This window comes from Staurois parvus, unplaced genomic scaffold (assembly GCF_062004578.1).
Source record: "Staurois parvus isolate SC_StPar_1 unplaced genomic scaffold, SC_StPar_1.0 ptg000362l, whole genome shotgun sequence".
NCBI classification, from domain to species: domain Eukaryota; kingdom Metazoa; phylum Chordata; class Amphibia; order Anura; family Ranidae; genus Staurois; species Staurois parvus.
The window spans coordinates 11,904,536-11,918,444 of record NW_028318158.1 but is presented as its reverse complement, the minus strand read 5'-3'; the positions used below and the strand labels follow the sequence as shown (position 1 = coordinate 11,918,444).

The following is a 13,909-nucleotide window of genomic DNA, read 5'->3' as shown; positions in this document are numbered from 1 at the left end:
AGTTCGCACATTGCTGAGCTCAGTTGCAAAATCGTTTTCAGTGTCTGATGACGAATTTCCCCACAAATCATTATCACTCAATTCTGCAAATGGTTCTGATTTACTATCGCTGTTCTCTAGCTAATCTAAAACCGCTTTTGACATAAAGGGACGCTTTTTGGACGCCATGGACAGTTCTAAGTTTCCAGGCAGAAAGAACAGTAAAAATGTAGACAGGGCACAGGACAAAGCAGTGGGGACAAAATGTATGTGAAATGGTTTGATACAGTAATGTTTTACTATGTAATATTCGTTTATTAGAAAATGACAGTTTTTAAAATTTTTAAATTTGCCACCAGTTCCGGCCCCCAAACGTTCCTTACGTCCCGACGCTCGCAGGGACCGGAACACGGAAGCTGGATGCCGGCATCGGCCGGAGGAGATGGCCAGACACGCTGCAGGGGACGCATCGCGGGAGCGAAGGACAAGGTAAGCGCTGCAGGGAATCCCTGAGCAATGCTGCATGGTTAGCCTAAGTGTAGCTCAGGGTTACCACTTTTGGTACTGAAACTTTACCCCGAGCTACACTCGGGAATACCGCCAGGGAGGTTAAAGGGCCAGGAGGCACCGGCGCAAAGGGGGTAAAGTGTAAGAAGGCTATGATTTACTAAAACTAGAGAGTGCAAAATCTGGTGCATATTAGTCTATCAGCTGCTAACTTCAGCTTGTTCAATTAAGCTTTGACAAATACCAGGAAGCTGAATGCACTCTCCAGTTTTAGTAAATCAACCCCAATGACTGTCCTGAGCCTGAGTTTCTGTGAAATACTAACATTGACTGAGGGAACATAGAAAATATGGGGAGGGTCTACCTAGGAATAAACTAACTAGCATTAAACATGAAGGAAGGACAGAGGAATATACCAAAATAATATTGTAAACATGTTGTAGTAGCCAGAAGCCACCACTTTATGTCACAATACTACTGAAAGCTGGTAACTTAATGCAGTTCAATACAAGACATAAAAATATTGGCAGAAAAGAAGAGGTTATACCCCTCCTTTGAGTCATGCCTGCTTTCAGAGACAAAGGGAAAGATTAAGTCATTCCTTTTTGTCATTCTAGTCTATTTTTTGCACCAAAGCTAAAGAAAGACTTCAGAGAGCATAGAGAGTGCATATGACTCATCAACTGCTGCCTGAAAGTATTAAAATTGAATTTTTCGCATTGCCAGTAGTATATTCACACAATAAAATAATATACTGTATTCCAAACTGAAACCCTGCCTACCAGACCAATCCAGCCAGGTCCTCATTGTGGTCCCAGAACAGAATGTACATTTTAATTGGTGGACTAACGTAGTATGTACAAGGCTTCAGGCAGTGGTGAATGAATGCACCTGTATTTACAAAGGCTTCATTACCAATCCCTGGCTATTGCCAGTTCGGATGATAAACAATTTTCAAGGTGTACTTGTTGGATAATTTTCTTTTGATTATTTTAAATAATATAGGCTTACAAACGTGTCTGTGAAATTATTGATATAAGAAAAAATTATGTCTGTCTGAGACTTGACTTGTAATTGCCTCCACAAGCCTATTTATCATAGATTTTTAATGTTTTTTTTTTAATTATTAAAATAATTTTACCTCTCTTGACACTCTCAGATCTACATAATCACTTCCTAGTTTTGATTGTGCATTATTAGCATGCTGAAACATCTTCTATAGACTTTTACAGAGCATTTCAAAGAATAAATTGTTTCCATTTTTTATTGCCTGTCAATAAATAGTGTACATACCCCTACAAATATATATGTAAGCAAATCTCATTAGTATTCACATTCCAACATTCTCTGAGCATATGTGTAGAGCAAAAATGACTGATACAATGATCTGAGGTAATATAGAGACTGCAACTGGTTTGGCTATGGGACAGGATGTGCAGAGGAATCTACACAATGGGACAGAGATGGCAAACACCCCCCCTCCAAAAAAAAAGAGGATGTCTTAACCCTCCAAAAAAGAAAAAATGGTTTTTCCTTTAGTTATACTTTAAGTGTGTTGAATTCAGGAGCAAGGCAACTAGGACATCTCAGAACGAAGCCAATTATTCTGTTTCAACATCTCGGAAGACCCCGGAACACTTACTGTCAGTATGCAGATCTAACTGTAAATGGGTCCAGTGCAAACTCAAAACACACTTACAATATTATATTGTTATATAGTATAGTATGATCACAAAGATATAAAATATGTAGGCCCAGGAACCCAAAATCTTTCAATTACAGGGATTTTTAATCCCCATATACATTAGAGCAGGCACTCTCACATCCAAAAAACTTATTTCAACTTATACCAGCGCAAAACCCACAAAACAATAAAATATATCACCCAACTCATAAATAATAGTTACTAAATATCACAATCTTAAAATACACTGTGACACAAAAATATTAATTAAAATATTAATGAAATAAAAATTATATATAATTTGAAAAATAATAAGTCCAGTGACAAAATCCAAAAAAACAGTCCCATGAAAAAATTATATTTTCATTAGATTCTTCCGTGCCAGTGATACCTCCACCATCCACCAGTGCAAAACCAACATTAACTGCACTCACCAGATAATGGTGAGTAAAACGCCTTTCAGGGATATTAAGGGCTCCTGGACCCCCTTTACTTTGTATATGACCTCCAAATATTGCCTCCTCTAGGATATGGACACCTCCTCTGGTTACTCCTCTCACCGAATCCCCCAGAGAAAATCAGGAAGAAGAAAAGACCATAGTGTGTAACACCGGAATGATTTCCAATCTTAAAATAATTTTTCCAGACCACTCACATTTTAGCAGATATTAACCCACATTTTATTGAAGCAAAACGATCTTTCTTTCATAAAAACGATCTTTCTTTCATAAAACAATTTCTGTATAGAGACCCCACAGCCAGGTATACAGCAGGATAACAGACCTCAGATGCAGACTCATCCACTATGCAAAGATGGCCCCTTGGAACGCACCGCTCGGAGTGCGTTCCACTCACCGGAAATGACGTCAGATGCCGAGACAGGCAGCCGGAAATACGTCAACGCGTTTCTCCCCACCCACAGGGAGTTCTCAAGACCTTGACCTTGACCTTCTCAAGGTCTTGAGAACGCCCTGTGGGTGGGGCGAAACGCGTTAATGTATTTCCGGCTGCCTGTCCCGGTGTCTGACGTCATTTCCGGTGAGTGGAACGCACGCCGAGCGGTGCGTTCCAAGGGGCCATCTTTGCATAGTGGATGAGTCTGCATCTGAGGTCTGTTATCCTGCTGTATACCTGGCTGTGGCGTCTCTATACAGAAATCGTTTTATGAAAGAAAGATCGTTTTTATGAAAGAAAGATCGTTTTGCTTCAATAAAATGCGGGTTAATATCTGCTAAAATGTGAGTGGTCTGGAAAAATTCTTTTAAGATTGGAAATCATTCCGGTATCACACTATGGTCTTTTCTTCTTCCTGATTTTCTCTGGGGGATTCGGTGAGAGGAGTAACCAGAGGAGGTGTCCATATCCTAGAGGAGGCAATATTTGGAGGTCATATACAAAGTAAAGGGGGTCCAGGAGCCCTTAATATCCCTGAAAGGCGTTTTACTCACCATTATCTGGTGAGTGCAGTTAATGTTGGTTTTGCACTGGTGGATGGTGGAGGTATCACTGGCGCGGAAGAATCTAATGAAAATATAATTTTTTCACGGGACTGTTCTTTTGGATTTTGTCACTGGACTTATTATTTTTCAAATTATATATAATTTTTATTTCATTAATATTTTAATTAATATTTTTGTGTTACAGTGTATTTTAAGATTGTGATATTTAGTAACTATTATTTATGAGTTGGGTGATGTATTTTATTGTTTTGTGGGTTTTGCGCTGGTATAAGTTGAAATAAGTTTTTTGGTTTTGCACCTGTGTACAGCAGCATCTCACAGGGAATAGTGTGTGGAATAAGAGAATCCTGGGCGCTGAGGTTTTTTCTCTCTTTACAAACTCTCACATCCAAACTTGTAGATAACGAAGAAGAAAGAGTGATATAGATACCACTAATGTGTATCTCCCGTCGCAGTTAAAAAAAAAATGGGACAATGGTGTCCACTATATCTTTATTGGCTGGCCTCATAATATAGTTCCTATTTGCATAAGAGTACTTTGCACATTCTCAGATTAGAGTCTAGGGCCATTTAAAGGAAGTCTGGATCAGGGGTCTCCAAATGTTCTAAACAAAGGGCCAGTTTATTATCCTTCAATCTTAAGAGGGGCAACACTGTGGCCAATAGGGATAGAAAATGTTCTTGAGTCAGTGACAATGCCCCTTCATTGGTGTCAGGGGGAGGAAAAGTGCCCTATGATTGGTATCAGTTAAAGGAATAGGGCCAAATGATTGGTGTCATTGGGAGGAATAATGCCCCATCACTGGTGTCAGCAAGAGGAATAGTGCACTATGTTGATGTACACCATGATTGGTGTCCATGGGCAGGAACAATGCCCCATGATTGGTGTCAGTGGGAGGAATAGTGCTCTATGATTGAAGTCAGTGGGAGGAATAGTGTCCCATGATTGGTGTCAATGAGAGGAATAGTGCCCTATGATTGCTGCCAGTGGGAGGAACAGTGCCCTATGATTGATGTTAGTGAGACGAATCGTGTCCTATAATTGGTGTCAGTGGAAGGTATAGTGCCCCTTGATTGGTGTCAGTGGAAGGAACAGTATCCCATCATTGGCGCAGGAGGAGGAATTATGCCTGATTGTTCTGCTTGTTTGCCTCCCCCCCCCCTCCGCAGCCACATTTGACACTTTTTTTGTTACCTGGTTTTGACAGGTACCTGCTCACACTTCCAGTCAGATGTGCCATGGCAATATGAGCCGGAGGTTCACCTCCCCTTCCCCCACAGCCTTCTGGGACACTTCATAAGTCCCAGAAGACTGCAGGGCCATTCATAAAGCGCAGTCGGCCTTGTGCATGCACAGTAAGAAAACGGCTGTGAAGCTGCAGGGCTTCACTTCCGGTTTCCCTTACTGAAGATGCTGGCACCTGCACCTGAAGCCGACTGAAGAATCAGCTTGGGTGAGGACATTGCTGGACCCCCTAAACAGGTAAGTGTAGCTGCTGACTTTTCATTTTTGGAGGGGGGAGCCTGGGAAGAATACTGAGACCACTAGTCAAGACCAACCGGCTCAACAAACTGCCCCACAAATCCCAAAGAAAAATGCAGCATAAACATTCTGTCACTTTTATGTTATAAAATCCCTGCTACATATTCAGTAATATATGCAACACATTTTTCCAAGTAAGTTAATTAGAAGAAGTTGTAATTGTATATATTTATAGCTGGAAACATAAAAACCATAGTGTTCCAACTAATAATGAGCACGGCTCAGATAATAAATTGACATGATTACCACAGAACTGCAGCTACTTTCATATACTGTATAATAAAATATATCTTGATTACTTTTAGCTACATTGTGGTATATCTAAAAATAAACCAGTAAAACTATAGGTCCCCTATGGTCAGAAGACTGGATGATGGTTAGGTATGCAGAGGATGATGAAAACAGAAGAAGAGAGACAGAAAGTGTAAATTTGAACAGCAGAGATACATAGACCTACAACCCCATGAACAGAGAGCCCACAAAGACTGTGATCAGGGGCTCTGATGGATGAGCCACACTTATGTTCAATGTCCCTTAAGTGGGAAAACCTAACTTCCAGAGACTTTCTGCTTACACTGTGAACTTCATTGCCATATGGAGGAGAATAAACTCAAAATTCAAAAAAGGAGCAGACTGAGAAAATAGCTGCAGTACATGTTACAGCATTTCACAGAAAGCCATGACCATTATTCAAGCACTAGGCTAATATATAATTTACCCAACAATGTTATTAAAATGGTAAAAAAAGTGGTACAAAGCTCTCTGTCCCTTGGCTAAAATTCAGTTTCTGCTGTGATCCAATAGGTCGTGGTTTTAAAGCTGCCGGTTAATGGGGAAAGATTCCTGCTCCTTGTGATGTAAGCTCCCCAAATGCAGTCTTAAATGTGCGATTCTCAACGGATGAGCAGGTGAAGAGAAAAGAGTAATAGAGGGGAGAGAAGATGAGGAGACAGAAGGGAAGAGTATGGGAGAAAGGGATAGAGGAGAAAAGAGCAGAAATGGAGAGGAGTGGAGAAAAGAGCAGAAATGGAGAGGAGAAGAGAGAATTATTATATATATATATATACAGTTGTGGCCAAAATTATTCAACCCCCACTGAAATTGAGTGTTTTGGCCAGTTTGACATTGCTTTTGATCATTCAGTCATCTTGCTTACATTTACATTAAAGAGGCACTTGTAGGTCAGACAAATATAACATAACAGTTATAATGAAATAACCACAAATGTCTTTTCTGTGCTCACAGCATTATCAGTTTTATTCAACCCCCAAGTGACATTCAATCTTAGTACTTAGTACAGCATCCTTTTACAGTTATAACAGCTTTTAAACGTGAAGCATAGCTTGACACAAGTGTCTTGCAGCGATCTACGGGTATCTTCGCCCATTCTTCATGGGCAAAGGCCTCCAGTTCAGTCACATTCTTAGGCTTGCGCACTGCAACTGCTTTCTTTAAGTCCCACCAGAGGTTCTCAATCGGATTTAAGTCTGGTGACTGCGATGGCCACTCCAAAATGTTCCAGCCTTTCCTCTGCAACCATGCTCTAGTGGACTTGGAGGTATGCTTGGGATCATTGTCCTGTTGAAAGGTCCAACGTCTCCCAAGCCTCAGGTGTGTGACGGACTGCATCACGTTTCCATCCAATATCTCCTGGTACTGAAGAGAATTCATGGTACCTTGCACACGCTGAAGCTTCCCTGTACCTGCAGAAGCAAAACAGCCCCAAAGCATGATTGACCCTCCACCATGCTTCACAGTAGGCAAGGTGTTCTTTTCATCATAGGCCTTGTTCTTCCTCCTCCAAACATAGCGTTGATCCATGGGCCCAAACAGTTCTAATTTTGTTTCATCAGTCCACAGAACACTATCCCACAACTTTTGTGGTTTGTCCACATGGCTTTTGGCATACTGCAGTCGACTCTTCTTATTCTTTGGAGACAGCAAGGGGGTACGCCTGGGAGTTCTGGCACGGAGGCCTTCATTACGCAGTGTGCGTCTTATTGTCTGGGCTGAAACTTCTGTACCCACATCTGACAAATCTTTTCTCAGTTCCTCAGCAGTCACACGGGGACTTCTCTCCACTCTACGCTTCAGGTAGCGCACAGCAGTCGAAGTCAGCATCTTCTTTCTGCCACGACCAGGTAGCGTTTCAACAGTGCCCTTTGCCTTGAATTTGCGAATGATGCTTCCTAAGGTGTCTCTTGGTATGTTTAACATCTTTGCAATCTTCTTATAGCCATTGCCCTTCCTGTGAAGAGAAATCACCTCTTCTCTTGTCTTCCTGGACCATTCTCTTGCCTTCACCATGTTTGTAACCACACCAGTAAATGTCTAGAAGGAGCTGAGTATCACAGTCATTTTAAAGCTGCCTAATTGGTGCTTATTATGCTTGATTGCTGCTCGGTGACATCCACAGGTGTTTTCAATACCTGATGGAAAGCACCTGTATGAACCTCTGTTCTTCAGAGTGGTAGTCTTTAAGGGGTTGAATAATTGTGGCAATGAAGAAACCACATAAGAACCATTTACTACTGTATTACATAAACAATTGATGTCATTTTAGTTGCATTTGGGTAGTTACAACGTCCTTGTAGGATTTGATTCTGAATACAATTCCAAATGTACACTATAGTCCCTAAACCCCTTTACAGCATTGGGGGTTGAATAATTTTGGCCACAACTGTATATATGCTCCACCCTCTTTTACTCTCCTTTCCTTTTATATAATCCCTTTTTCTACTCTCCTTTTTTCCTTGCTGCTTTTTGCTTATTTCATATAAGAGGAAAGGAGAGTAGGAGAGGAATTGAAAGGAAAAGAACAGAAGAGAGAAGTATGTGTTAGCGAGAACTAAAGGATATAATAGAAAGGGAGAGTAGAATGGAGAGGAGGGGAGGATCTAAAGAAAAGGAGACTAGAAGAGAGGAGAGTATAAAGAAAAGCTGGGAAGGGCATAAAAGAAAAGAAGAGTAGAAAAGGGGAGAGTAGAACAGGGGGAAGCAAGGGAAGGATATAAAAGAAAAGAAAGTAGAATAGAGAGGAGGGGAGTGAAATATATAAAAAAAAGAGTAGAAGAGAGGTGAGTTGAATTGTGAGGGGGCAGGGAAATACTCTAATTCTCTACTCTATATAGTAGAAAAGGAGAGCAGAAAAAAGGAGAGTAGAATGCAGAGGATGGGACGAAGGATATAAAAGAAAAGGAGACTAGAAGGGAGGAGACAGAAGAGGAGGGTGGTGAAGGATATAAAGAAGAGTAGAAGAGAGGAGAGTAGAATGGAGAGGAGTGAATGTGGAGGATATAAAGAGCAGTATAAAAGAGAAAAATATAAAAAAAGAAGAGTGAGGGATGTAAAAGAAGAAGAATAAAAAAAAGAGGAGAGTAGTATGCAGAGGAAGGGAGGGATGATATGAAAAAGGGTAAAAGAGAGGTGAGTAGAATGGAGAGGGGGCAATGAAGTATATAGTAGTAAAGGAGCATAGAATGGAGAAGAGTAGAATGCAGACGGGAGGCAGGAAGGATATAAAAGAAAATGAAACTACAAGGGAGGCGAGTAGACTGGAGAGGAGGGTAGTGGAAGATATAGAAGAAAACAAGAGGAGAGGAGAGCAAAAAGAAGATAAAGGGTGTAAATGAAAAGGTAGTAGAAAAGCAAATATTAAAGAGAGGCAAGGGTAGCATATAAAAGAAAAAGAAAGTAGAAGAGAGGAGTGCAGAAAAGTGAGGAAGGGAGAAGGAAATATAAAGGGTGAGTAGGAGAGGAGAACGTACGTTAAAAGGGGGAGCAGTAAGTTAAAAACATAATTTTTCTTAAATATTTTCCCCTTAACTCAATAATTTTCTAGGTTCTCCTTGATACCATTCACATTTTCCTACATATAATAAACATGGTCCTGTACCCTCACTGATTCCCTCACTGGGGAAAGAGGCAGATAGAAAGAGAAAGATCTTTTGGTTCAAACACTGGCATAATAGTAGTTCATTGACTTTCATGACTTTTCATCACAGACTTAAGAGGTATTTAATGAACTCATTAAAAGTTATTAAACTCATCCATTTTTCAGCATCCTCCTTCAGAGAAACATTTGTCACACTTTGTTATATAGTCCCGCAATCTTTTACTGGTTAAATGTAGCTAAAAATTTGAATTGTCGGGATCTTTTCTTGCTGTAAAGTGTAATCAATTATTACCTTGCAGAAATATATTGGAGACCAGAGGAAGGAAGAGAAAGATGGCTATTGAGCTCACAGAAAATTGTTATTTTAGAGATTTTCTTGGCTAATCTAATAAGGCTAGAAATGAGCAACAGAAGATGTGCAGTACACACTTAAACCAATTAGATTGCAGCTTACTGCTGTTGTAAATGACAGAGGAATGATAGTTTGTTGCTAAAATAACTATATCAATAATAAATGTGTATGTGAATAGGCCTGGTAAACTAACCCTTGAATGGCAGCGTGGAGATGACACCTACACCATGTTTGGTCAATTCCAGGAAGCACTCAGCATTAGCCAAACTTCATCTAACTAGTTCTATCCTTCCATAACATTCTTTCACTTTCAGACATTCCTACAACTCATCCCTTTTCAGGAGTTTCTTAAGCTTCCAACTAAGTTGCCTCTGGAAAAAGTTAAGATTGTTACATTATATTATGGTGCTAGACAGAAAAATGCAGAGGGTGCGACCATCTAAGTGTTGATGTTTATTAAAAACAATGGGTTAAAAGAAATCATGCACCCGCATATGGATCTGAAGTGACAGGCACATCAACAAGGTGGTACATCAGTGTAGACCCGCTGGACGAACCCAGAAGCATTGGCAGAGTACGCTTGCAGAGTGGGCAGGATGTTGGAGAGCAGCACCATTAAGTGGCTGTGGGGGATGCAGAGTAATGCTGGGAAGTGACTATGGACATGTAGAAGCTGATAAAACCAGCATGGAGTGCCCCGCAAGATGACAACAGACTATGTGGGTATGCATTTCAAGGTGTGAGTGAATGATTTCTTTTAACTCATTGTTTTTAATAAACATCTACACTTAGATGATCATGCCCTTAGCATTTTTCTTTCTTTCTAGCACCTGGACGCTTTAGGGCTCATGTACACTGCAGCTGATAAACTCACGTTTAGGAGCTGTTCAGCGTTTTTTTCAGCAGCCGCTGAACTCCCCCTAATGTTTTCCTATGTGTCCATGTACACATTGTCGTTTACAGTCATTTACAGGGAGATGAGTTTACAGTCATTTTTTTGAACGCAGAAAACTTGTGTTCAGGAGTAGATGTTATCAGCGTTTCAAACGCCAAATGCTTGTAAACGCGGCTAAATACGTTTATAAGTGTTTGACATTTTTTTTTAACTCTTCCATTTCCAGATGCCGTCCAGAGTCTTTTTTCATCATGAAAAATGCATGCAAAGCATTCTCCCGGTACTCAAATGGACCTGGTACACCATACTTTGAGGTTTCACATGAAAGAAAATATGTTAGACACTGCTGCAATAATTTCTGCACAGAAATGAGCTGGAACACATCCAAACACCACAAAAAAAAAACAGTTAATCTCAACAAATACTGCTCTCTCTGCTTCTGCTCTCCCCATTTCTCTCAAAATGTCTGAAATAGTTAATTTTTTACTATTCTTCGGTGCATTCTGTGCATTTTGGAAGGCGTCCTGAGGTTATCTTTAAAAAATGCTTCTAAACGCAAATGCTCATAAACGTGTATAAACCGGTACGCAAACACGGCTAATCAGACGTTTAACCTACATTTTTCAGCAGTCAGTTTCCATCGTTCAGAAGTTTCCCGAGTACATGGACCTTTTTTAAGATGTTTTTGCCATAGTACATTGGGTCTTTACATTGTATTTTGGCACTGGGAGGTTCTCAGCTTTGTACCTTTGGCACTATAACCAAGCAATCGTGAAACACTGACTTCCCGGAGTCACCAACCGTAACCTATCCATATCGTTCACTCCAGTGATGACCATGGACCAGAATGTTTTGCATCAATTATCAACCAGATTTCAAATCACTAATGCTCTTGATTATTTTACAGTTTTTATAGAAACTGTTATTAGTAGGTTGCTTTGATCTGCTTAGTCATTATTTAAAACCTACTCAAAAGTTGTTGAAATTGCCCCAAAAGTACCCAGGTCTACGCTCAGTATACTTGTTTCCATGTGTCACTCTTGCTGGTCAGACGACTGAGGCTTTGTTCTGCCACTGCAGTGACATTCTACAGCATTTCTGCCATTGAGAGATGTCTTGCTGTCCTGTGCCAATTTATGTTTGTGTGATTAGGAAAATAACTAAATTTCACACAGAAAAGGAAGCTTGACCTGGCTGTGACAATACCCTCAACCCTAGATATCAGTTGTTGAATTCTTGAGACAGTCTAGACTCTAGCTGAACTGGGATGAGTCATACAAATGGAACAATTTGTACTGCTCACAGTTTAACACATTGCTAACTGAGAAATATTACAATCGAGCTGAGTTCGGTCTGACATGCATCATATGGAAATAAAATGAGAAAAGCCCTTTTCAATAAAAACCTAATAGAGGTTCAAAATATATATATATTTAAGTATAACTAAAGCCAACACTTTCTTTTTAGTTTTGGACAGAGTGGGGATGGATTAGAACACCTGTTAGATTTTTATTGCTGTCTCTGCCCCCGCTACAGAGCTTCACCCTCTCTGTTTGTCCTGTTTACAATTATCATTGAAAGTAAAAGTAACAGAAAATCCTGAATGTTGGGGTGTCCCCAGAAAAGTAAGAGAGGGTAAATCTTCCTATGGGATCACTAGTTCTGGTGACCTGGGGGCCCACAAGGGAATCCTTTAAAGTGGTTGTAAACCTTTCATACACCCAGTGAACTGACTGGCCTCAGGTGACACACAGAGATTAAACAAATCCTCCTACATGAGTTGTACCTGTTTATTTGCTGTATTTTCTCCTCTACAGCCATACAAAGTCCAGAATTTTTACAGCTTGTCTGAGCTTCCAGAAGCAGAGGGCAGGGAGCTGATGTTACACTGCAGAGCTCAATGAGAACTGAATGAAAGGAAGGGACACGTCCCCCTTTACACAGCACACAAGAACAGAGCTGAGGCTGCTAATCACAGACTGTGTGCTGGAGCTCCCCCCTCCCTTTTTTTCTCTTGGTGTCTTGAAACCCTGTCAAAAGTTACTCATGTAGATAGCACAGGAACAAGGCAGCAGACAGACATGACACTTAGTGCTCTGGATTGAGATAAGTACACACTATAGAGGGATATGCTTAGTTCAGATTTTATATCAAAAATGTAAAACTATTTTAATTTGCAGAGATTTCATCTCACATCCTGTTTTGGCTCTGGGACAGGAAGTGACGGCAAATCTTCCCAATGGTACACAAAAAAAACTGGCAGGAGCTATAACCTCCATTATTCTATCCAAAATGGAAAAAAGGTTATGCCTATAGTTCTTCTTCACGTATAATGGGCAAGGCTTTAAACTTCTATGAAGTTTCTTTTATTGCTGTGTCTCTAATTGGGAGAATTCATCTCACCTCCTGTTTCTGTGGCACAAAAAGAAATAAAGGGAAATGCCCCCAATGGCAGCAATAAAAATCTGAGTGAGGTTTTAATGCTAACACAATGCCTTTGTATTGATTTCTGTGTCCCTGTTGGAAATATTTCCATTGTATCACAAGAAGCAATAATTAATCTAAGAAGCAGGGCAAAGACAGATGTTTTTCCAATTTCCAAATGTTTCAGTGCTGACACATTTTGATAGGTTAACACAGAGCTTGCCTGGATAAACAGCTGAAGCCATGAGCAGGTAAGTTGTGTTTCCTGTACAGATATGGACTTCATTTTCAATATTAGACTTTATGTGACGCTACTGGCATTTACAAAGTATCAGCAGTTCCTTCAGAATGTGTGAGAATTTTTGTTAATATTAGCAGTTGGTGGTAGAATATTTTAGTATAAGGCCCATTTCACATGGGCGATCTGATCAGGTACGCCTGTCAGTTTTTCAGGTGAACCTGATCAGAAGGTTCATGCATTTCTATGGACATGCGGGTGTAAATGGAGCTCCTTACCTCTGGGTCTAATCTGCTCTGCTAAAAAAAACAGAAGACGATCCATCTCCTCTGTTTAGGTGGATTGAGTCAGTGGGTAGTTGGATATAGACGGACAGCAGAATCTGTTTATTCCCAGCTGCCCATAGAGCAGAGCAGGATCTGTCCGTGTGCGCTATCCATGTTGACACATCATCCAACTGCTCTGCTCCAACCAGCATGAGATCTGTGAGCTGATCCCCTGCTTATCAGACCTGAATCTGCCCCATCTAAAAGGGGCCTTAGAGCAAAACACCATAATGAATTTTTAAACCCATTAGATGGAGCAAGGAAGACGTTAAACTTACAATTATCGCTGAAGTCATCCACGAGTATTATTTCATGGATAAGGTGCATAGGTGTTCTGTTTAACACACTGCAAAAAGAGAAAAAAAAGATATGACAGTTATTTTATTTCAAAATACCAAACAACAGTAATGTTAGACAGTTGCATAGTTTCATGGTATGTTGCTGGTTTTACTGCCAGGAAGATATTGGCAATGTTAGTTTTTGGTGTTCCTGGCACAGAGATAGCTGCCATGCCATACGTTCTTTATACTTGAACACACTAAACCTTGTGTAAAGCTAGTTATAAATTGAGGTGGTTGCAATTTTTGTTAAACACACTAAACCACA

General features: G+C 40.3%; 1 protein-coding gene across 1 annotated transcript in view; it reads right to left on the bottom strand.

Annotated features, from left to right (window-relative positions):
• Nucleotides 1-13,909, bottom strand: part of GALNT14 (polypeptide N-acetylgalactosaminyltransferase 14) — a 600,541-nt gene that overhangs the window by 170,723 nt on the left and 415,909 nt on the right. The window contains exon 4 of the mRNA XM_089685116.1: nucleotides 13,582-13,649. Coding sequence (XP_089541242.1) covers nucleotides 13,582-13,649 — 68 coding nt within the window. The remainder of the gene's footprint in view (nucleotides 1-13,581; nucleotides 13,650-13,909) is intronic.